General features: G+C 45.3%; 2 protein-coding genes across 4 annotated transcripts in view; one reads left to right on the top strand and one right to left on the bottom strand.

Moving 5' to 3' along the window:
• Positions 1-405: 405 nt before the first annotated feature.
• ADM (adrenomedullin) lies at positions 406-2684 on the bottom strand. 3 transcript variants are annotated; one of them, XM_012804058.1, is made up of 4 exons: positions 2529-2684; positions 2000-2118; positions 1698-1847; positions 406-1486 (listed from the first exon to the last, which is right to left on the bottom strand). In XM_012804058.1, exons 2-4 carry the CDS (start codon positions 2095-2097, stop codon positions 1171-1173), a joined length of 564 nt encoding a protein of 187 aa, XP_012659512.1. In that variant the 5' UTR covers positions 2098-2118; positions 2529-2684; the 3' UTR covers positions 406-1170. The 3 variants fall into 3 exon arrangements, with proteins under 3 accessions (XP_012659512.1, XP_012659515.1, XP_023371313.1); XM_012804061.1 differs by having other exon boundaries at positions 406-1483; XM_023515545.1 differs by lacking the exon at positions 2529-2684 and having other exon boundaries at positions 1996-2114.
• An 11902-nt stretch (positions 2685-14586) lies between these two features.
• SBF2 (SET binding factor 2) overlaps positions 14587-24629 on the top strand; it is a 436540-nt gene continuing 426497 nt past the window's right edge. The window contains exon 1 of the mRNA XM_023509946.1: positions 14587-14775. Within this exon, the coding sequence (XP_023365714.1) occupies positions 14721-14775 (55 nt within the window). The 5' untranslated portion in view covers positions 14587-14720. The remainder of the gene's footprint in view (positions 14776-24629) is intronic.

Genomic DNA, 24629 nt, shown 5'->3' with positions numbered 1-24629 from the left:
GGTAGGCAGGGGAAACTCCTCACTTAAAAGGCCTCGGAGACCACCCCAACTCTCCGAGGCGCGCTTTCGCGCGGAGTTCCATGATGAACTCTATAAATCTGACACTCGGTTGCGCAACCCAGAGAGTCCAGGCTCGCTTCCCTACTAGGGCTAACCCTACTCCGCCCCGCCTGGCTGCCACGCGAGGCGGTGACCTCGGGCGTCTCCGCGAAGTCCTGATTCGCACCCAGGACACGCGCTCTGCGCGCCCCACACGGAGGACAGAGCTCATGACAGCTCCGCCAGTGCAAAGAGAGGCGAGCACGCGAGACTGCGGCGGACCCAAGCTGGATGGTGGGACTCTAAGGCTCCTGGGTGGGCTAGGACCAGGGGCACCTTCCCTCCTTGGACAAAGCCGAGAATGAATCAGCATTGAGACAGTTTATTGGTTTGCTGTTCACATATCATCACCCATTTTATGTAAATAGATTATACAGAGACACGGTGTTTCCTTCTTCCACAAGAGGTAATCAGTCTCTCCATCTCGCGCGTACACACACACACACACACATTCTCCACACATCTAGCAACACAAGCAACGTTACACCTCGCTGAGACATTGGGGTCTTAAAATAAGGGGAAAGGGGACAATATAATTGCTTTAAAATGCCCTTAATACAATATATAACGTACAAAAATATCTCTATATTTGAAGTTACAAAAACAAATCTTGACAGCAACAAACTTAAATATTGATAGTTACCTCTGTATGTACAACACGCATTGCACTTTTCCTCTCTAGGTTTTGGAAAGTTCAAGTAATAGTGAGGCTTGCGCCCTGGTGGGTGACAGCCCATGAGAAAGCAGTTTGTGGGTGGGCACAGCAGTGGCTCAGACCCCTAACCCAGGGGTCTCAGCATTTAATTCTCAGTTTCTCCTATGTATAAGCCTGGCAGACACTCCCACGGATTCTTCTGCCCCCCCTGGGGCACCGGGCCCTGATCAGGGCAAAGAGAACGCTGCCCCAGGAGGGACCCCTGCAAAGCCAGAGCTCTCCGCTGGACTGTGCCTCCCACACTCGGGGTCTCAGGAGGGCTGCCACGGCCGGGACCCTACACCTCTCGGTAAGCCCTCCGTCTTGGCAGGCACCAGCGAGATGCTTGCGCGACTGTTTGCTGCTGCCACAGGAGCCTATATCCTAAGGAGAGTGGCACGCCCTTGGTGCACCCCTAAGGCTGGAGACCCGCGTGCCTGTGGCTCTGAAGACAGAGTCCGATCCCGGCCAGCCACTGACAGGGAGCGCCTGCGCCGACGGCCGTAGCCCTGGGGGCTGATCTTGTTCCTGGGAGCGACGCCGTCCTTGTCCTTGTCTGTGAACTGGTAGATCTGGTGTGCCAGCTTCTGCACGGTGCACGTCCCGAAACGACAGCCAAAGCTTCGGAGGCCCTGGAAGTTGTTCATGCTCTGGCGATAGCGCTTGACTCGGATGCGGGCGGCGTCAGGACTGCTGGAGAGAGGAAGGAAGACAATTTAAGACCCCATCAAGCAGGGCTTTGGTCCCAGCAACCAGGAATCAGAGTCTCTAGGACCAGAGAGAGCTGGAAACTGCATCCTAGCTGCCACCTAGACCTGACGATGCCCAGTGCCAGGATAGTGGAGGAGAGTTCTGCCCGCGCACTTCCCCTGGAGCCCTGCCCGGAGCTGTACGGAGTAATTACCTGTCCTGGGAGCTTCGAGAGGCGCCCTTCAGGTCCTGAGGCCGAAAGAGAGTCTGGGCAGGCCCGGCCTTCAAGTCAGCGGGCCCGGTGGGGTAGCTGCTGGACACTCGCAGTTCCCTCTTCCCACGACTTAGAGCCCATTTATTCCACCTGGAAAACACAAGACGAGGCGATTTGCTTGCGTCCAGGCGACGTGCCGGCCGGTCCCTGCTCCCATTCACCTCTAAACCCTGGGGACAGACAGTCAGCTCCCGGTCTGTCAGGTACTAAGACTGAGGAAGGCGCTGCTGCCCCGCACTCACTTTTTTCGGAACTCTGACGCCACATCTAGCCTCGCAGCGTCCGCGCCTAGGAAGGCGAGTGAGCCCAGGTACATCAGGGCGACTGAAATCAGCTTCATCTCAGCGGCGATGTGCAGATCCTGGAAAAGTAGAGACAGAGGACGAGCGTGAGCATCCGGGCCAGCTGTACAGCTCGGGCGGGGGCCTCGGTGCTGGCGGGCTTAGCCCGCGCTGTCTCAGACGCTTATCTCCCCGGGGCGCAGCGAGGCGCCAGAGAAATTTGCACCCGCCAGGCGGGTGACAGGCCCCGAGGGGAGGCAGCTGCACCGCGCCAGGCTCCCAGACGAGCCCTGCATAACTACTTGCAACTTGACTAGCAGAGCAAAGGGGATTGAGTCTCTGAAGCTCCATCTGTGCAGGAGCTGGGCTTGGGATGTGAAATGTACCCCTCAGAGGCTCCCCCAAGGTGGGTTGTTCCCCTCACCCAGCTCTCCCAGTTTCCGGCTTTGGCAACTCACCCCCAACCCCTTTAACTTGCCCGGGCACCTACCTGCTAAGAAAGTGTTCGGTCAAGTACTTGAAGGAGAAAGTCCAAGACGCCCGTCTGGCAGTGGCAAAACCCCAAAGTCCAAGCCCTGCCGCGGTGAGAAGCCAGAAGAGGCAAGGGTAGAGTTGTTCTGTCTGGTGTCACCAAGAAACCACTGAGGGGCTAGTGCCGGTTCCTGCACTTTATAGGAGCTCTGGGAGGCGGGGCCTGGGTGCCCCGCCGCCCTCCCTTTCTTTCTCGGGCGCACGCGCTTCTGCGGTCGGGAGCGCGCATTGCTTGCTTGTGGGTGGGGGTAGGGCTGGGGGGTAGAGGTGGGGTGAGAGTAGAGTGAGGGGGGAATGGGGGAGTCTTTCGTGCCCAGAAGACGCAGAGATGGTCGCCGGGAGGTTAGTGCTGGAACTGCCACAGCCCTAACTCTCTGGGCGCAGTGTTCAGACAGTAAGCCAGGGCTAAGGAGGGCCGGTACAACCTCTTGGGGTCTTTACTCTGGACCTATGCAGCGCAGAATGCAGCGCCTCCAAAGAAAAGCGAGAGCTCGCAAGGGGGTACCGCGCAGATGGTCCGAGTCCGGGACCTGCGGAGCTGTGGCCTCGAGTGGACCGCGCCCCCTGCCGGCTTGGCGTCTGACCTGGCCGCGACCCCAGACTCCCGCCGAGCTGCTGGGACAGTGCACAGAGCAGAACTCGGGGAGCGGGGCTCGCTGGCCCCTTGAGAGCGGCCGAAACCCCGGGTTTCGGGATGGACTAGTAAGATTTCACAATAGGGGCAAGACTCAGAAAGACCGAATTGAGAATTGGGATTTGGTGGGGGGAAGTATCAGAAGTGCCAGAATTTACATGCCTATTTGGAAATACAGGAATAACCAAAATTAGAAAGACTTCTTTTTTTCGTTTTGCCCCCTTGCAATCCAATTATGCCATATAAGGTTATAACCTGAGAGTTTGCTTGGTTACCTTCATTCATTCATTGTAAACGTAAGGATTGACTGCCAAGAATACACTAATGCTTCACATATGTTAATCACTTTACAGCATGCAAAGCACAGCCACATCCTCCTCTCCTTTGATCTTGGCTCAAACCCTCGAGTTAGGTGAGGAAGGTAACACAAATTTGCTCACTTCATCAAGTAGAAAATTGAAGTCCAGAGAGGGGAAGTTTCTTGCCCAAAGTCACACTGCAGGTAGGGAGCAGTAGAGTTCTAACTCGGCCAGACAAGCAGGCAAGGCCGACTGCAGCGCGCCCCGGATTCTTCTAGGCTGGGGTCACCATCTCCCAAAGGGGGGAGAGGAGAGTCCCAGCCCCCGCCCAAAGACTTGTGCCTGTTCATGATGAATCACTCCAAATGCGTTTGTCACCTATCTGTGCTCTTCCATCACCTCTTGACTACACTTTCTTACTTCTGGAGGCCAAACTGGGAGGCAACGCTCAGCACCGCCTGGCTGCCTGCTTTTTTACAAGTGAGTTTCCGGTGTCCCATCCCCTACGACCTCACACGAATGCCCTGAAGCTTAGCTACTACAATTCGCTTTGTGAAAGTGGACAAGTCACGTCTCTTCTCTAGTGTCTCCATCTAGAGCCTGCCCCCAGCAGACCTCTAAGCTTCCTCCTACCTGCTGTGCCGTAAGGATTCTGAGATCCAGTGTAAAGACCGCTGGGAGCTAGGTCACGCGAACCTTGCCCACAGAGGGGTCTGGGCCCCATACTGCTGGCTCAGCCGCCTTTTAGCTCTCAGGACTGAGCAGTGGACATTGCACCTGGGGGAAGAAATGGCCGTGCAGAGGTTATTTATTCTGTCGGCTCTTCCTGGAGGGAGTCACCTGAGCGGACCTGAGTTTTCCCTGAGGGCGGGGGACTGATTCCTGGTCCTGGCTCTGGTAAGGATTTCAGACGCTGAGGGTCTGACGGGTACAGCATAGCAAACTGGCCTGGCGCAGCCCGCCTGGCTGGCCGCAGGACAGTCACCGCAGTAAACTGCGTCAGGTGGCTAGTCTGTGCGCACTGCAGACAGCAGGTTTGCTGTGTGCCTGCTGCTTTCAGGAGCCTCCCTAGCCTAACTATTGTTTTTTTCTTTTTTCTAGTCTCCAGACTCCGGTTTCCTTTCACTTCAGCCCCTGCAGGTCAAGCTCCTTGAACCGACCCCGTTCAGGACGGCTTGTCTGTAAGTCTCTCAGAAGATGCGACCTACTTGTCGCCTGCTTCCAGCTGGGTCCGCGCCAGGACAGGTTTTACTTTCATTTCCCCCGCGCAAGCCTCCGAATGCGGGGGAGGTCAAGGACAGCTGGGCTTTGGCAGCGGGCCAGGGAAGGTCTCGTGGTCTGGACTCGTTCCTTCCAGTCTCCACCAGTCTTGAGGGGTTCAGTCTACAGGAAACTCTGCGGCTATAGCTCCTGTCCTCCTCGCTGTATCTTCCAGGCAAGTCCAGGATTCCTTAGGGAGACAGCTCTCGCTCTGGGGACAGGATCTCGAGGTGTGCCCTTGGCTCAAACTTTTTACGAGTTGCAGGTGGCTTCAGAAGGAAAGCAAACCCAGGAGTGGAGGAAGTCTCAGTGGCTCGACTCTGCCAACCTCCAGTGCCTACGCCAGCTGCATCTCGGTTGTGCCAGGATTTCCCACCTGAGAGCCTTGGCACGCGCCTTATCAGCCTGGGTGCTCTTTGTCTCTCTGGCACTTAGACGTCTGTCGCTTGAGAACAAAGCCAATTCTTTCTTAAAGGGAAGTCCTGCCTAGATTGGCAGTTCAGAGGATTTTGCTAGAAGACTCCTATCTTGGGAAGCGTGTGTGTGTGTGTGTGTGTGTGTGTGCGCGCGCGCGCACCAACGAGTGAGCAGCAGGGAGGGGGCCAGAATGCTCACCAACCCCTTTGTAAAGTTTAAGCTGAAAAAAATTTGCCATACACACAAAAAATTGCATCTATTTTTTTCTCATGAAATCTCGAGTTGCTTACTTAATCATCGTTAAAGACAAAAAAAAAAAAATCACTACCATGCATTTTTGGTTCAGTGGTCCTATCTAGAAGGAAACACCACAGCCAGAGTTCTGATCCTGGTGATTTGTTAACGTGGGTTTCATCTATGTGAGTTGCAGTGATTGTGGATTCACGTTGAACCTGGACAGTACAAGGAAGGAAGGAAGGAAGTGAAGGAAGAAACATCTTTAAAATCTCATTGGCAAGAAAAGAGGGGGAAAAAAGAAAAGAAGTCCTGATTAATAAAGATCCACTTTTTCTTGTACTTAGGAATTTAAGATGTCAGACTATAAACAAACCTCCATTGTAATAAGTGTGTATATCCTGATATCCTATATACAGACATAAGTACACATATGCTAAGGGCTTGTTACATAACAGTGTTTCAACTTCTTCACATTCCAGCTGAATGATTCTTAGGCCTTACCAAGACTTAGTAATGTTTGCAGTTTTTAAAAAAAAAATGTGCAGTCATGGTTTCTCAGCTAATGCTATGGACCCAGTTCCTAAACCAAAGCCAAGGTGACCACATTCAGGTCTTTCCGAAAAGCAATGAGAAGTAATAAACATTAACGGTATTAGTGATATAACAATAACTAAAATGTGAATAGTAAGTGCATTGCATAATTATCTCAGGTGCCTCTTTTTTCAAACAGGAAATTTTAAGATGTATTTATTATTTATATAGTTCAAGATGCCTGTTAGCCTAAGGGCTTGTTTACAAAGTTCATTTGAAAACAGGGTTTAAGATACATCCTGAAGTCAGAGCACAAAGTTGTTTAGAGAAGGGCCAGAAGCAGCCTTGTGGATTTGGTCACTCACTGGGAGAAGTAAAACAGGATGCAAAGCCCAAGGTACTTTTTTGGGATTCTAGCTTCTCTAAGGAACTTAGAAAAATATAGAGACTTTCCAGAAAAATGAAGATTTACATAAACCAATTAAAGCATGAAATAGGCACAGAGGAGGTTCACCAAGTTAAAAACTCTGACACAAAATAAAAAGTACTGTTTCTATATTTTAAATTTCTGTCTGATTTGGAGTAGTGGATGCAGGGAGGACAGTTAAACCTCTCTATTTAGGGTAAAATATTTTCCAGACTGTCAGCATAAAGATAAGTAATACTTTGGCTGCTTTCTTTTTTGCTCTCCTACACAAAACAGAAACAGTTAGACACAGCCAGAAGGCAAACCTTCCTGAAGCTTAAAGAAGGTGAATTGCTGCAGGACAAATGATAGAGGGGACAGAGTAGGTGGTAACATAAAAGAAGCTTGTTATATTAACAGCTATTATGGAACAAGATGAAATGACTTCAAAAGAAATTTACTACTGATGAGGCGCAATCAATGACATTCATGAATGGGTGATAAAAGAGATGATTAGGGTGGTGCCTGTGGTTCAGTAGGTAGGGCACCGGCCCCATATATCGAGGGTGGCGGGTTCAAACCTGGGCCCCGGCCAAACTACAACAAAAAAATAGCCAGGCATTGTGCTGGCGCCTGTAGTCCCAGCTACTCTAGAGGCTGAGGCAAGAGAATCACCTAAGCCCAGGAATTGGAGGTTGCTGTGAGTTGTGTGATGCCCTGGCACTCTACCAAGGGCCATAGAGTGAGACTCTGTCTCTAAAAAAAAAAAGAGAGAGAGAGATGATTAGATCTTTGGGGGTCACCCTTAGCCAAAGAGAAGGGTATTAATGGGACCAACCATCATCCTTCCTATTTCCAGTTCTCTCCTGTTCTCTATTAAATTGGAAAAACCACCAGAATAAAGCAATTCTTATACTACATATATGGGCTTGAATGATTTGAAAGTTTATCCATTCCTTCAACAAATATTTACTGATCATGTATTATGTTTCTACCACTAAGTTGTAAACATACAGTAATCATCAATGCAATCATCACTCTTGCCCTCAAGAAGCTTACAGCCTAGTGGGGTAACTGGATGGAAACAAATCCTGCTGGGAGTAAATGCATGATTATAGGTCATGGTAAATGTTCTGAAGGAAATGGAAGACTAGGGGGATTTAATGATCCAAATGGAGGAAACAGCATGTACAAAGCCTTAGAAATGGGAAAGAACTTTGTATGTTACAGAAAACAAAAAGAGGCCAGTTTGGTTGGAATATACTGAGTGAAGAGGAGTGGCATGAAATAAGATTAAAGAGGTCATCAAGGTCCAAGTAAAAAGGACACTTTGAAACATGTTGAAGATTCTGCATTTCATTCATAGTGACATGGGAAGCTATTGGTTTAAAGACAAGAAAGACTTTATCTGATATGCATTTATTTAAAGGATTATTTTGAAATGTGGTGGGTGGCCGGGTGTGGTGGCTCATGCCTGCAATCCTAACACTCTAGGGGGCCAAGGTGAGTAGACCACTAGAGCTCAGGAGTTCAAGACCTGTCTGAGCAAGAGGGAGATGCGATCTCTAAAACAAAACAAAACCAGCTGGGTGTTGTGGCAGGCACCTGTAGTCCCAGCTATTCGGGAGGCTGAGGCAAGGCAATCACTTGAGCCCAAGAGTTTGAGGTTGCTATGAGCTGTGATGTCACAGCACTCTACATGGGGCAACAAAGTGAGACTCTGTCTCAGTAAATAAATAAGTAAATTTGGTGGCTGAATTACAGAGGGGCAAGAAGGGAAGCAGTGCAGTGGTGGAAACCTAGAGAGACTGGAGAGCATCTAGTCCCTCTAAAACTCTCTCCTTCTACATACACACAATCACTTCACCCTAAATTGCACTAACAGAGCCAGGTTTATGGAGATGCACCCTATTCAGTTGTGAAGGGCCTGTACTCAGAAGAGTTAGATACTCTGTCTTGAAATTCTTAATAATTTTTTCTTCTTTTGAGACAGTCTCACTCTATCACCCTGGGTAGAGTGCTATGGTGTCATAACTCAAGAGCAATCTCAAACTCTTGGGCTTGAGCAATGCTTTTGCCCAGCCTCCCAAGTAGCTGGGATTGTAGGCACCCACCACAGTGCCTGGTGAGTTTTTCTATTCTTAGTAGAGATGGGGGTCTCACTTTTCCTCAGCCTGGTCTTCAACTCCTGAGGTTAGGTGATCCAACTGTCTTGGCCTCCTAGAGTGCTATATTACAGGTATGAACCACTGCACCTGGCCAATTCTTAATAATTTTTGAACAAGAGGTCCTACATTTTCATATTGCACTTGGCTCTGCAAATTATGTAGCCAATCTTGCTTACCAAATGTACAATCTAAGTGAAAAATAGCCTTACAAACTCTCACAGAACTTATTTATACTATTGCTGCTAATATCAGAAATAACTTCAGATGAGTGTTAAGATACAACCACTTATCTCATCACACATGTGAAAACACCTGCAGGACGCTTTCCACCAGCCTGGTCTGAAGCCTCTTTGCTGTACCCCAAACTTACACTCAAGGTAGAAATAGTGTATTTGCTGTATAAGTTTAATTTTAAGACAGGTTCAATAGCCTGCTTACTACTGTGTTTCCCCAAAATAAGACACTGTCTTATTAGGGCTTATTTTCAGGGGATGTCTTATTTTTATTAAGTATAATACTACATTTATTCAAATACAGTTAAGTCATCTTCTTCTGGAACCTGACGGGGGAGCCGACCTTGTTGGTGGAGTTGGCACTAGTGATGTGTGAACTCCTTTCCCCTAGCTGTTTGCACGTGCACAATAGGATGCCTGCGACTGTGGTTACCACACACACACACGCACTCGTACCTGCACAAGTGCAAACAGCTCGGAGAAAGGAGCTGTGGCAGATAAAAGATATTCCAGTCTTCCTTACTGCTCTGCCCCAAAATGCATATCTGTATAGCCACACCCATCACTAGGTCTTATTATCAGGGTAGGGCTTATATTTAACAAATGCATGGAAATCTTGCTAGGGCTTATTTTTTGGGTAGGTCTTATTTTGGGGAAACATGGTGTCCTTAAGTTTTCCCCATGTAGAAAGCCTGGACCCACTGATAAAGCTGGATACTCAGGAATGTATTGCAATAATCAAGGTAGGAGGTAAAATTGGCTCAGATTAGTGGAGGGGGGCAATGAGGGTGGTTTGAAGTGGACATATTTGGGAAGTAGGAACTATAGGACCGAGTGATGAATGCTGGGTTGAGAGGCAGTTGTCAAAGATAACAATCATTAAGTTTCTTGCTTAGGCAACTGAGTGGTTGAAGATATAGCAATAGATCAGGGAATTTTCCACCACAGCTGCTTTGTCTCCTTTGTCATGGGTTGGTAAAGGCGATTTGAAGAGGTGTTTGCCCTGTCTGTGTATGTTTGGTCAAGTCTAACTCTCACACAGCCTCCTTGAACTATAGTGGCTAACCACAGCAAGCACTTGAAATGACTGTGCAGATCAACCACTTACCACACAATTGGCCACGAGGAGCAACAGGCTGATAAAGTTTGTTCACTGGTAATCAGCTCCATTTTGTCTTCTAAAGCATAAAAGAAAGGCGTCTGCTAGGTACACATCATTACTGTGTTGCCGTTTTCCTCCCTTCCTGCTCTTGCCAGCCTTCCCCGAAACTCTGGCCTTGCTTTACTCCCTTTCTCTTTAGTGAAAGGTGACAGTGGTTGTCTTAGGAGATGGTCTGGCTTTCAGCCAACCTCCGTTATCAGGCTGCCTTGTCAGGACCTATCAATTTCAGTAGCCCAGCAGTTGGCTGAGAAGCAAAGCAAAGCTTCAGTGTATACAAAATACGCTCATGTGTATATACAAACACACAGTGCCTTTATACATATACCTGGGATAGGTCAAAATTGTTTTTGTTCTTTTTTTGAGACAGAGTCTCAAGCTGTCACCCTGGGTAGAGTGCTGGGGTGTTACAGCTCACAACAACCTCAAACTCCTGGTCGTAAGCAATTCTCTTGCCTCAGCCTCCCAAGTAGCCGAGACTACAGGCACCTGCCACAATGCTCAGCTATGCTGTCCTGGCCTGGGCCAGGTTCAAACCTGTCAGCCTTAGTGTACGTTGCTGGTGCCCTACCCACTGAGCTATGGGTGCTGCCCTCAAAATTGTATATGACTGGGTGGCATCTATGGCTCAGTTAGTAGAGCGCCGGCCCCATATACCGAGGGTGGCGGGTTCAAACCTGGCCCTGGCCAAATTGCAACAAAAAATAGCTGGGTGTTGTGGTGGGCGCCTGTAGTTCCAGCTACTTGGGAGGCTGAGACAAGGGAATTGCCTAAGCCTAGGAGTTGGAGGTTGCTGTAAGCTATGACACCACAGCACTCTACCGAGGGTGATAGAGTGAGACTCTGTCTCTACAAAAAAAAAAAAAAAATTGTTATATGACAAAATGCCCATTTGTAAATGAACTGGCAGTCTGAACTGACCTTAATACACGGAATATGGCTAAAAGCTGAAGGCTCTTGATTCTAGGTTAAAAACAACTAATTAGGCTTGGCGCCTGTGGCTCAAGCAGCTAAGGCACCAGCCACATACACCTAAGGTGGCGGGTTCAAATCCCCAGCCCGGGCCCGCCAAACAACAATGATGGCTGCAACCAAAAAATGGCCAGGCGTTGTGGTGGGCGCCTGTAGTCCCAGCTACTTGGGAGGCTGAGGCAGGAGACTCGCTTGAGCCCAGGAGTTGGAGGTTGCTGTGAGCGTGATGCCATGGCACTCTACCCAGGGGGATAGCTTGAGGCTCCGTCTCAAAAAAAAAAAAAACAAAAAAACAACTAATTAATTTGATTTTTTAAAAAAAGCACTTGCAAATGAAATAAAAGTCAACACATTTCAAAAGTAAAATAGGACTCTTACCACTACAAAATTAACTCAAAATGGATCAAAGGACTAAACAGAAGAGCTAAAACTTGGAAGAAGACATAAATTTTCATAAACTTGGATTTGGTAATGGATTCTTAGATTAGACACCAAAAGCATAGGAAACAGACAAAAAATTATACTTCATCAACATTAAAGACTTATGAGAGTCCAAAGACATTATTGAGACAATGAAAAGTCAACCTATAGAATGAGAAAACATCTGTAAATCACATATCTGATAAGGACTAGTATCTAGAATATATAAAGAACTCTTACAACTCAACAACAAAAAGACAAAGGAGTCACTTTAAAAATGGGCAAAAGCCTTGAATAGACATTTCTCCAAAGAAGATTTAGAAATTGTCAATAGGGCATGCCTGTGGCTCAAGGAGTAGGGTGCTGGCCCCATATGCCAGAGGTGGCAGGTTCAAACCCAGCCCCTGCCAAAAACTGCAAAAAGAAATATAAAAACTGTTAATAGCCTTTAAAAAAATAGAAATAGTCAATAAACACATGAAAAGATACTCAATATCATTAGCCATTAGGGAAATGCAAATTAGGACTACAAGGAAATACAACTTCACAGCCACTTAGATGTCTGGAACAAAAACAAACAAACAAAAAAACATGAAAACAAGTGTGGACCAAGATGTAGAGAAACTGGAACCCTTACACTTTGCTGTGGGAGTGTAGAATGATGCAGCTGCTTTGGGAAACAGTTTGATGGCTCCTCAAAAAACTAGACAGAATTACCATATGATTCAGTCATTCCACTCCTAAGAATAAACCTCAGAGAATTGAAAGCAAGTATTCAAACAACTACTTGTAAGTACATGCACGTTCATAGCCACACTATTCACAATGCCAAAAGTTGAAAACAACCCAAATGTCCAACAATAGCTAAAATGTGTTATATACATACAATTATTATTCAGTCATAAAAGAGAATGAAGTACCGGTACTGATACTTTAACCTGATGATTCAACATGTATGAAAGTTGGAAACAATATACTAGAAAAACCAGACACATAAAAGTCACATATTGTATGATTCCACTTATACTACGTATGAAATATCATAATAGGCAAATCCATAGATCCAAAAAACAAATTGGTGGTTGCCAGGGGCTGGGGAATGGAGGAACTGGAATGACTGCTTAATGGTTGTGGGTTTTTTTTGTTTTTGGTGACGAAAATGTTTTGTAAATAGTTAGGCGTGATAGTTGTACAACATTGTGAATGTACTTAATGCCAATGCACTTAATGAATATACTGAATTGTACGATTTATTTATTTATTTAGAGACAGAGTTTTACTCTGTTGCCCCAGGCTAGAGTGTCATGGAATCAACCTAGTTCACAGCAACTTCAAACTCCTGGCCTGAACTGATACCCCTTGCCTCAACTTGAGTAGCTGGGACTATAGGTGCCTGCCATAAACGCCCAGCTGGTTTTTCTATTTTTGGTAGAGATGGGACTCTCTCTTGTTCAGGCGGGTCTGGAACTGAGCTCAAGCAAATCCACCCACCTCAGACTCCCAGAGTGGTAGGATTGCACTGTGTGAGCCACTGTGCCCAGCCATGAATTGTGTATTTTAAAATGGTAAACTTTATGAATTTTATCCCAATATTTTAAAAAGAAACAAAATCATGAAGGAATATGTCATCTGCCTGCCAAATCTAAAAGGCTGTCATACAAAGACAGATTTTATTTTTTTCTGGATAGTTCAGAGAGCAGAATCAGGGAAGTTATAGTAGGACAACTCTGAGATAATAAGGAAGAACTTTCTAACAATAGGGCTGTTTAATCCAACGGGCTGCCTCCCAAGGAAGTAAGATTACTCTGTACTGAAAGTGATCAAGTTGGACATGAGTTCTCCAGGAAGTTATAGATTTCTACATGAGGTTATGGTTGGGAATTTTTGGTTTAATTATTTTCAAGATAAGTCCATCTTCCCTTCACCCCTGTAACTTTTAAACTATTCCAGAGGTCTTAAAGAATTCCTTCAGTTTCAGTTTTTCCAGTACAGCCCAACCCTCTCAATCTGTAGAGGAAGAAAGTGTGGCATAGAAAGAGGAAGTACTCAATTAGAGTATAGTAAGTCTTCAGCAGCTGAGACGGCAACTCTTGGAGCCATCGCAGGTTCTTGCTAGTAGTTTGGGGGAAATCGCTCACTTACCTCATTAAAAGTATTTGTTAAGCACCTACTACACACTAAGGACTTTGCTAAGATACCTTATATGTAAATGTGAAGAATCAAACCTTCAAACAACAGTGAGCAATGATAAACAACCACGAAGATAACTTCCAAAACACGGAGATTTCCAAAACTTTGGTTTACTATGTGTACATATTCTACTATCAAAACTTCATGAGGTATTTATTAACGAGTGACACGGTCTGGGTAAGCTCTTCTGAATGTTCTCCCAGTCAAATTCGAAACGATCAACAGGAGGTTCAACAAAAATGCAAGCGATTTAGATAATCCCGCGACGGGAAAGATGATGAGATCCACTAATTCATTTTATTTCGTGGTTTAGACGGAAAGTTGGAAGTTACCACCTGCTCTGGCGACAAGAGCCCTGGGATCGCTGCAAAGGGAAGCAAGCCCAGGAGGGCGGGGCTCCCCGGGGAAAGACCAGCCCAGTTCAGGAGGATCCCGGGGATGCCGCGTTCCTCGGTGGAATCTAGCTCCCCCCTGACACTCTGGGGGAAGCCCAGGCCGACTGCCCCCGGCCCACCCAGCACTGAAACCGGAGGCGCCTTTGAGGATTGCGCAAAAGCCTCTCCTTCCCCCGCCTGCTCGGTGGCATGTTTCTAAAATTCCCATCTGCACAACATAAACAGGAAACGTGCAGCAAAAGGCCTGGCGGTGCAAATTCCTTGTATCCAGCCGAGGGCGGGGGAATGTCATCTTTGGTGGTGGTGACAGTGGTGGGTAGTCGAAGCAGCAAACTTTCCAAGTGGCCCCTCAACTCTCCCCGTCCATTCCCCCAAATCCAAAAGAAAAGAGAGAAGGCGGAAGGAAGGACCCCTTGCTTTAGGAAAAATAGGGAGAGGGAGGGGGGCTGTGAAGAAGCAGCCAGGCCTCAAAGTGAACCACCTCCAGCGGTTCCAATGGGAGCGCGCGCTGGGAAAAATCTCGGCCGCTCACTCCCCTAGCCCATCAGTCCGAGCGGCCGGCCAAGGGTGGGGTTGGGGGTGGGCTCCCGGCCTCCCCGCCTCCCGGCCCGGGCTCAGGGCCACCGAGCCGGCGCGGGTGGGGGCGGGGGAGGACCGGGCGCGAGGCGCTGCGCAGGCGCAGAGCGCGCCTCGGTTGTCAAACATGGCTGAAGTGCCGCCGCTGCCGCTACTGCTGCTGCAAGGAAAATGCTGAGCCCTCCCGGGCCGGGTGGGCGGCGGCGGCGAGGGCGGCGACGGGGACCCGCTTCCCGGGCGCGGCGGCGGCGGCCATGGCCCGGCTGGCCGACTACTTCATCGTGGTAGGCTACGACCACGAGAAGCCAGGTAAGGGTGTGGGGCGGGCGCCGCCCCCGCCTCCCCGCCCCTGTCCAGTGGGCTCCGCGGGGCCGGGCGTCGGGGCCGGGAGGCGGGGAGGGCCTGGCGGGGAGCAGAGGAGCGGGCTGTCGGCGTCCGGCCTTCTCGGCGGGGTTGAGTCTCGCGGTGGGCGTGGGGGACCAGCACGACTGGAGGGAGAGGGAAGAGGCCGCGTCTGCCCAGGCCCTGGGCTGACCAACTGGGCCAACCCAGGGCGAGTGAGGGTCCCGCGACCCAATCTCTGAAGGGGGCCGGGTACCAAGGGCAGTGCCCTGAAATTGGGCTCAGGACCGCAGGACTGGGAGGGCGGGAGCCAACTGTACTAAGTTCCTTGGGGCTAAACTTATGCCCTGCACCCTGAGTGAGTAACGAGTGACGCAGGGGGCTGTCCTTTCCGAAAGGAAGTGCTGAGAGTCCGGTGCTACCCCAAGTGCACTCTTGGGGGCCTAGTGAATGCATGGTGCTGGGGAAGGAGAAAGTATTCTTTTCCCTTTTAAACATTTCTAGGAAATGCTCCCTGTTCTTTCAGGACAAATGGGATGGGTATTTCAGAATGACATGAATATCTTTTAAGAGAAGGACAGTCAGTTGACTGCTGAAGATGATCTTCTTTTACTTTAATGTGTGTTTTAGTTGTTCTTTTCATTCATCATGCAGTTTTTTTCCGTAAGGAACAATTTGGCAAATGGATTGCATTTTCTTCTCTAACTGGTGAACTTCTGCAGCTTCTGAATTCTGGGTTCATACACGTTTATTTTTGTATTTATATTCTTTTATATTACTATATAGCTGAGCATAATATAAGAAATTGATATGGGAAAGCATTTTTTTTTTTGAAACAACAAGAATTCTCAGAGATCAAGGGGAAGCAATTCTATTTCAGGGTAATTCCAGCCTCACATTTGCAAGGAATTTTAGATATCAGCTCTACAGCCCCTTCACTTTGTTCAGAGAAGATGCTGAAACTGTGTTTTGCTGATGGTAACAACCATTGGTGGCATCAGAATACCATTGTTCTACCCACTCTTGGTCTGCTGCCTCTTTCATTATTCCCCTCCTAAGATCTTTTCTTTTCGTGGTAACCTTTCATATTCTTTTGTCCCTTACCACTCAAAAACTGATTGAAGTCAGTTGTTAAGAAAAGGGGTTGGGGGCAGCCGTAGCTCTGTGGGTAGGGCACCAGCCACATACACCAAAGCAGGAAGGTCTGGGTCTGCTAAGCAAAAATGACAACTGCAAGAACCACAACAACAACAAACAGCGGGAGCTGTGGCAGGTGCCTGTAGTCCCAGCTACTTGAGAGGCTGAGGCAAGAGAATCGCTTAAGCCAAAGAGTTTGAGGTTGCTGTGAGCTGTGACACCACACCACTCTACCCAGGGCGACAGCTTGAGACTCTTGTCTCAAAACAAACAAACAAAAAAAGGGGGCGGGTAGGATGTATTTAAAGTATCTTCTGGCTGCAGATTTTATGTTGTTTCCTAGTAATTTTGCATAGTTTGATATCTCTTTCCTACCAAGATTAAGTGTGGTCAATGATCGGTTTTTGTTTTTTTTTTAACATTGTTTAATTTTTTTTTGTTTGTTCCTTTCACTCAGGCTAGAATGCAGTAGTGTAATTATAGCTCATAGCAACCTCAAACTCCTGGGCTCAAGTGATTCTCCTGCCTCAGACTCCTAAGTAACTGGGGGCATACACCAGCACAACTGGCTGACTTGTCTTTTCTTTCTTTTTGTTCCATTTTATAGCCATGGGGTCTTGCTCTTGTTCAGGCTGATCTTAAACTCCTGGCCTTAAACAGTCCTCCCAGTCTCCCAAAGTGCTAAGATTACAGGCGTAGGCCCCTGAGCTCTGACACTTGTTTAGTTTTTAAGGACATTGTTCCCCTTCCCACTCTTTTAAGCAATTCTGAAACAGTAACAAACTTGCAGAAAAGTTTCAAGCATGGTACAAAGAATTTTCCCCCTGAACCATTTAAGGGGAAGCTGCTGACCTGGTGCCCTATCACCCCAGAGTGCTTTAGTGTGCATTTTTCACAAACAAGAATGTTCTGTATGCTCACAGTATATCATCAAAATAGGAAATTAACAGTGATAAGGTATTCTATCTGGTTCTCAGACTGGTTCAAGTTTTGTTGATTGTGCTGTTCATCTCTTTGCTGGCAAAAGTATCCAGTTCGGAAGTATGAGTTGCACTCATTTGTTATGTCTCTTTAGTTTGAAAACAGTTCTTTTATCTTCTTTCATGACCTTGACGCTTTGTGACAATAGAGGTCAGTCATTGCACTGTGCCTCTCACTCTAGGATTGTCCCCTCTTTATTAGATACATATTAGTTATGTACTTGTGTAGGAGTATCACAGAACTGATGATTGTTGCATCTTGTCAGGTGGTGCACAAGTTTACTTTTTTTTCATTATTGGTGATTTTTCACTTTGATTACTTGATATAAGCAATGTCTCCTGGGCTTTTCTAAGGTTAATACTTAATAGTTAAGTAGCTGGTTTTGTGAGGAGTATTTTGGTGTTTTTTTTTTTTTTTTTGAGACAGAGCCTCAAGCTGTCCCCCTGGGCAGAGTGCCGTGGCATTACAGCTCACAGCAACCTCCAACTCCTGGGCTCAAGTGAGTCTCCTGCCTCTGCCTCCCAAGTAGCTGGGACCGCAGGCGTCTGCCACAATGCCCGGCTATTTTTTGGTTGCAGCCATCATTGTTATTTGGCGGGTCCGGGCTGGGGATTCGAACCCGCCACCTTAGGTGTACGTGGCTGGCGCCTTAGCCGGTTGAGCTATAGGCACCGAGCCGTGAGGAGTATTTTGAAACTATGTAAACATCTTATTCTTCATTAGACTCTAAATATGTTTGTTTATTTATTGATATCAATATAGATTCATGGTTTTCTATTTTTTAGTGGATTATATTCTATTACTATTTGTCTTAAGCCTGCTCCAGCTGCTATAACAAAAGTACTTCAAACTGGATTGCTTATAAACAATAGAAATATATTTCTCACAGTTCTAGAGGCTAGGAAGTCCAAGATTAAGGGTGGGACAGATTGGGTGTCTGTGGAGGGCCTGCATCCTCACAACTGTGTTCTCACTGTAGCCTGAGGGGTTCATTGGCTTGAGGGGGCAAATGAACTCTCTTGGGTCTCTTTAATCAGGGAACTAATCCTGTTAATGGAGACTCCATCTCCAGGACCTGATCACCTCCCAAAGGCCCCACTCTTAATACCATTACCTTGGATGTTAGGATTTTAATATATGAATTCTGAGGAAGGGAACACAAATATTCAGACCATAGCCCTATTTATTTAGATATTCAAATTGTTTGTCATTCAGCCAGAGCTATTCAAGCTGGTTTTCTGTTCTTATGACACATCCCCATCATTCTTTGAGGATATCTTTTTACTTTTTGGTACAAGAGGGTATTCCTGGCTTATCTTGTAATTTCCCTATATTAGCCCTGGAATCAGCCATTTTTGTAGGGATCCCTGTTTCCTTTTGGTGGTGAATGACATTTAGAAACTAAGATCTCAGTGCTAATGTGTTTATTGCTGGTAGGTTGTTACTGCTTCCAGGCCTTCTTGGTTGGAGCTGGGGAATATATGTATGTATCATGTGCAGGTACATACACATTGACATCTGTATTTATTTCTAAAGTTATCTATGTATATTGAAAACTAGTGAATTCACACCCTGATACCTCATATTTCAGTTCAATACGCCAAGGTCGATTCCAGTTTTTTACCTTTTTCATAGGGCAGTATTCCCTGTCAGTAAGAAATCTGGCTTCCATTATCCTTGATTTATTATTTGTTCAGTCTCCCATCTTCACCACCACTCAAGTCTTCTTACTGTTGGAGCTCAGATTCTTCATTCCATCTCCCACTTTCCCCTATCCCTGTCAGGATCTAAGATAGAGTCCATACCTCTATACAGGGACACTCTCCCCACTTGCTCTGGCTTTAACTCCCCATGTTGGCATCCCCTCTGTATACTCACCACCCTCAGGCTTTGATACCCCACAGTGGGCTGTTTCCATTGGAAGACATTCTCCTCACTCTATTTGCACCCCAGTCCCTTCTGCCAGTTTGCTCCTCCTGCCTTGGCTCTCAGGCTCTGACTCACACATTTGGCCATTGCCTTACCACACGAATTCCTTCCTTAGCTCACTAGAGCTCCCACAAACCTCACATCCACCCCAGGGCTGCCATGACAACTGCCCTTTCAATAGCATGGAAAGGGAAGATTATTATTATTTTTTTAAGTAACAAAATCCAAAAATTGTATAAATTATAGAATGTCAATAGTGAAAGGTATAATTGTTTTTTAACTTATGGTAATTTTTCTTTAGTCATGTTTATTAAAGTATAATTTGTATACACTACAATTACTCCTTTAAGGGAACATTTTAATGAGTTTTGATAAATATATAATTAGTATAGCCACTACAGAAATCCAGGTATAGATATAGGCTGGGTATAGTGGCTTATACCTGTAATCCTAGCACTTTGGAAGGCTGAGGTAGGAGAATTGCTGGAGGCCAGGAGTTCATGATCAGCCAGAGTGAGACCTCATGTCTACAAAAAAATAGAAAAGTTAGCTGTGTGTGGTGCTTGTATTCCCAGCTACTTGGGAGGCTAAGGCAAGAGAATTGCTTGAGCCCAGAAGTTACAGGTTGCAATGAGCTGTGATGAGGCCACTGCACTCTAGCCTAGGTAACAGAGTGAGACCCTCTCTTAGAAAAAAAAAAGTTTTATATTTTTGGGGTGGTAGCGGTATGAATCTATTAATACATGTTTTGTATTTTGGGTGGTAGCTATATGAATCTGTTAATACATATGTGATAAAATTGCATAGAACTAAATGTACACACACTCACGTGACCACAAATAAGTACATGTATATCTGGGGAAATCTAAATAAGATTGGTGGATTGTGTAATATTCTGGTGGTGATACAATTTGGAAAGATGTCACTTCTGGGGGAAACCTGGTAAAGGGTATATAGTTTGTCCATTAATTCCTATAGCTGTATGTAAGTCTACTACTACGTCAAAGTAAAAAATTTTGACTTAAGAAAACTGTAAGGATGATAGGCGATATTCTTAGTATCTTTTTAGAAAATATTAATGATACAAGGAAAGCTTATTCTATAAAGTTTTAGAAAAACATAAACTTCAGTTGTTGAATTATTGCATCTTGTGGTTGTATCAACTTCATCATTCACTTTATTATTGGACATTTAACTTGATTCCAGTTCTGCATTCTTTTTTTTTTTGAGATGGAGCCTCAAGCTATCCCCCTGGGAAGAGTGCCATGGCATCACGCTCACAGCAACCTCCAATTCCTGGGCTCAAGCGAGTCTCTTGCCTCAGCCTCCCAAGTAGCTGGGACAACAGGCGCCTGCCACAATGCCTGGCCATTTTTTTGGTTGCAGCCATCATTGTTGTTTGGTGGGCCGGGGCTGGGGATTCGAACTCGCCACCTTAGATGTATGTGGCTGGCGCCTTAGCCGCTTGAGCCACAGGCGCCAAGCCCAGTTCTGCATTCTTATAATGGTGCTATCATGCTAAGGAAAACATAGATTGAAAACCACTGATATTTGTGACAGTTAGATTTTGACAATTCGAAATTAAGACGTTATTTTCCCAAAATATAAAACATGTATTAATAGATTCATATAGCTACCACCCCAAAAATATAAAACTTTTTTTTTTTTCCTAAGAGAGGGTCTCACTCTGTTACCTAGGCTAGAGTGCAGTGGCCTCATCACAGCTCATTTTTTACTTTGCCTGTGTACCATGGCAGAATAATTAGGAAATTTCATTTATTTCTAATAGGTGGAGTTATTTAACCAACAATATTTTTCTTTTTTTTTTTTGAGACAGAGCCTCAAGCTGTCCCCCTGGGCAGAGTGCCGTGGCATTACAGCTCACAGCAACCTCCAACTCCTGGGCTCAAGTGAGTCTCCTGCCTCCGCCTCCCAAGTAGCTGGGACCACAGGCGCCCGCCACACGCCCGGCTATTTTTTGGTTGCAGCCATCATTGTTGTTTGGCGGGTCTGGGCTGGGGATTCGAACCCGCCACCTTAGGTGTACGTGGCTGACGCCTTAGCCGGTTGAGCTATAGGCGCCGAGCCAATATTTTTCTTATTGTTTTTGCTTTTTTACTGAGATTTATCTAAGAAAAATTGAAAAGGATGATCTGTGTTAATTTCCTTACATGCCCTTACATTTCTCTTTTTCTTTTCTTTTTTTTGAGACTGAGTCTCAAGCTGTCGCCCTGGGTAGAGTGCTGTGGCGTCACAGCTCACAGCAACCTCCAACTACTGGGCTTAAACAATTCTCTTGCCTCAGCCTCCCAAGTAGCTGGGACTACAGACGCTCACCACAGTGTCTGGCTATTTATTTTTTTGGTTGTAGTTGTCATCATTGTTGTTTGGCGGGCCCGGGCTGGATTCACCAGCTCGAATCCACCAGCTCCGGTTAATGTGGCTGGCGCTTTAGCCGTTTGAGCTACAGGCGCCAAGCCGTCCTTCCAGTTTTCTTTTTGTTTACTTCGGTCCATGAATAGAATTAATCCATTTAGCTTGATGGTATTTAATATGGTGTCAAGTATGATAATTATTTGAGGTTCTTGTTTTTTTTAATATTAATCAGCTTAGGCATATTAAACATTGAAATGTTTCTTAGGTATTTATTTTTATTTAAGAAGTACAAGTAAGGTAAGCTGCAATGTAAATTTATACATAATACCTGAAATATCAGGTGAGACATTTAAAAAATTGATAATTGGTTATTAAACCATTGGAATACATAGCCTGGGTTTTCTGTTCTGCTCCCATTCTATATTGAAGTAGTTGGGACTTCTTAGTTGCTGTTTGTTGCCAAGTGTTAAGAATGTAAAATCATTTGGGATTCACTGATTTGACAAATATTCCAGGCATTGTGCTAAATGCTAGGCTAGAAATAAATGACTAAAGGGTAAAACTCTATGCCCAGCTTAGTCATTAATGGAGACAATCCTGAAGTAAGTTATGATAAATGAAGAGGGTGGACCCACTTTACTAAGAGAAAGAGAGGACTTCTTACGAAAGACAATGTTTAAACCAAGTTGTATAGGATACACACATCCTATAGGATAGAGGAGATTACAGGCAGAAAGAAAGGGGTGTGTGTGTAAATGTGAATGTAAATGTCTGGTTACAGGAATGGAGAGAAATGTAGATGTGAATTGAGGTAGTCTTTGATGCTAGAGTGGTTTGGGGTCAGATTGTGAAAAGCTATACCAGTTAGCCTTGACTCTGTAGATAGTTGGGTCTGTTGAAAAATAGTGGTTCTTGAAAAGCAACAAACAACTTAGATATGTGACTCAAATGGCAATGAACTGGAAGGAGAAAGACTAATATGAGAAAACTCAAGAGCTATTATAGTGGAAATGAAAGGAGAGTATGGATGTGGGAGAAATTTGAAAGCTCATATTAGTAAAATTTAGTAAGGAATGAATGTGAGGGGTAAAATAGAAAAATAGTTGAGGGTACTTCCAGCCTGGGTGATTTGGTGAGTGATGATGATGCTATAAATGCATAGGGAATTTATGCAGGAGAAGAAATGAATTTGAATGAGAGAAAGAAAATGCCGAGTGCAGTTTTGGACATGTTAAATCAAAGGTGACTGTAATCAAGGTAGAGATGCCATTTAGGTGTTTTAGATATATGCGTCAGAAGGTAAGGAGAGAAGTGAAGATTAGAGATTTAACTTGGCAATTACCAGTAACCACATAATTGTCAGATATGAAAAGAATGAGATTGCTCAGGAAATGGGCATAGATGAAAAGAAGAATGGCCTCAGAATTGTACGTAAAGAAAGAAATTAATATTTAAAAGGTAGATAAAGTAGCAGCAGCAGCAGCAACAATAACAAGAAAATAGAATAGGAGTAGCCAGAGGCCTTGCAAGGAGAGCCATGATAGTATGGTATGATGTGATGGAAACCCTGGGTTAAAAAATTTTGAGGAGGAGGAAGTGAGGAATAAATGTCAAATGCTCTGAAGATGTCATATATAATAAGGACTAAAAATAGACTCATGATTTGATAATTAGGGTAATAACTTTAGAACATTACAATAGCATTGTGGGGCCAGAGTCAGTTTGATGAATGCATATCCCAAGTTATATGCTGTGTAAACCTCATGTAGTTCAATTTCTTTCATTTCTTTTTAGTAGCTCAATATGATCTGCAATTCATGGCTTGTAGGAAGTAAAGAGGAGTCAGAGGCACCTTCAAAATTGTAAACCTAAAGACCTGGGGTTCTTGTGATTGATTGTGTGACTTAAATAGGGAGATTGAAAATGACTTTCTTTTAAAATTACTTTTTTTTCTTTGTGGACTTGGAAGATAATGGGATTTATTTTATAGCCATCTAAGTGGAGACTTCAAAAGATGGGATGAGTTGGGCATCAGTACAAAGACTTAAGAGTCATTAGAGTAGACAGAGTATGACACTGTATAGGTGCCTTCAGGAAGTCAGCATAGAGACGAAAGATGAGAGGACCAAGGACCATGCTTTGGGAACCACCATTGCTAAGAGGATGGAAAAGAAAAGGAACCACAGAAGAAGAGTTTGGAGATTGGGTGAGATACTGATTTCTCCCCAATAGCCATTCCTTTCAATGATGGTAGAACCTTGATTTTGTCATCATGTGGATATGCAGAAGAGAGATTGTTTCCAACTTTCTAATGGGTGTAAGGATATGAATAAGTTCTGGCCAGTTGGATGAAAGTGAAAATAAATGCAGTATTTGAAAAGTGTTCTTAAAGGATGAATGAAGGTGTGCCTTCCTAGCTTTTCTGTTTCTTGATACTGGCATTCTAATATAAAGTTGGACCAAGTAGATAAGGGCCCAAACCCTAGGGATACCAGCAAAAACCTAGAAAGAACCTGAGTTCTAATGATGTACAGTGAGATTGTCATAGCAGACCTGGATAGCTGCCCTCTAGATTTATTTATTTTTTACATGAAAGACTGTAAACCTGTATGTTTAAATTGCTAGATATTTGAGTTTTTGTTTCATGTAGCTAATTTAAATCCAGACAAAACAAAGAGGAGATCAGAATTGAGAGTCATAGAAAGTGAGGGAATGTTTCTCAGATTCAGGTGTAGCAAATAGAGATCAATGAGATGAGTTAATGAAGAGCTTTGCATTTCATAAAACATTAGAGTTGAAAGTTATCTGTACAGGGGCTGGGCATGGTGGCTCAGTCCTAGCACTTGGAAGGCCAAGGTGGGTGGATTGCCTGAACTCACAGTTTTGAGGCCAGCCTGAACCAGAGAAAGACCCCACCTCTAAAAATAGCTGGAAGTTGTGGGCACCAGCTAGCTACTTGAGAGGCTGAGGCAAGGGGATCACTTGAGCCCAAGAGTTTGAGGTTGCTGTAAGCTGTGATGCCATGGCACTCTACAAAGTGAGACTCTGTCTCAAAAAAAAAAAAAAGTTAACTGTACAGATCATCTCTTTCTGTCCAATTTATGGGTAAGGAGGAACCAGTGATTCCCCCAACACTCAATCCCCATTTGTTACTTGTGAATAGTTAGCTGTTGAGTGGCAAATCCTAGTGTAGTCATTTTCTCATACCTGTATTATTGTCATACCATAGTACATCATGGTGTCTTTTGAGAACTGGCATCAAGGATAGTATTACCTGTAAGAGTTTCAGCTGGAGTGTGTTGCAAACCAAATTTTAGAACTTTAGCAGGATGAAAGATAGGAAGTAGAGGCAGCAGAGTAAGACCATTTGTTTGAGTAATCTGATTTTTTTTTTTTTT

Source organism: Otolemur garnettii, unplaced genomic scaffold (genome assembly GCF_000181295.1).
Source record: "Otolemur garnettii isolate 467f Iridium unplaced genomic scaffold, OtoGar3 scaffold00001, whole genome shotgun sequence".
Lineage (NCBI taxonomy): Eukaryota > Metazoa > Chordata > Mammalia > Primates > Galagidae > Otolemur > Otolemur garnettii.
Note: the sequence above shows the minus strand (reverse complement) of the source record. Positions and strands in the feature narration are given on the sequence as shown.

Bases quoted from the DNA above. Each gene is read 5' to 3' on its own strand.
- ADM (XM_012804058.1), bottom strand. From the start codon at position 2,097: ATGAAGCTGATTTCAGTCGCCCTGATGTACCTGGGCTCACTCGCCTTC. The intron at 1,848-1,999 runs GTGAGTGCGGGG...TGTGTTTTCCAG, and splicing joins GCGTCAGAGTTCCGAAAAAA to GTGGAATAAATGGGCTCTAA. The intron at 1,487-1,697 runs GTAATTACTCCG...TCCTCTCTCCAG, and splicing joins TCTCGAAGCTCCCAGGACAG to CAGTCCTGACGCCGCCCGCA.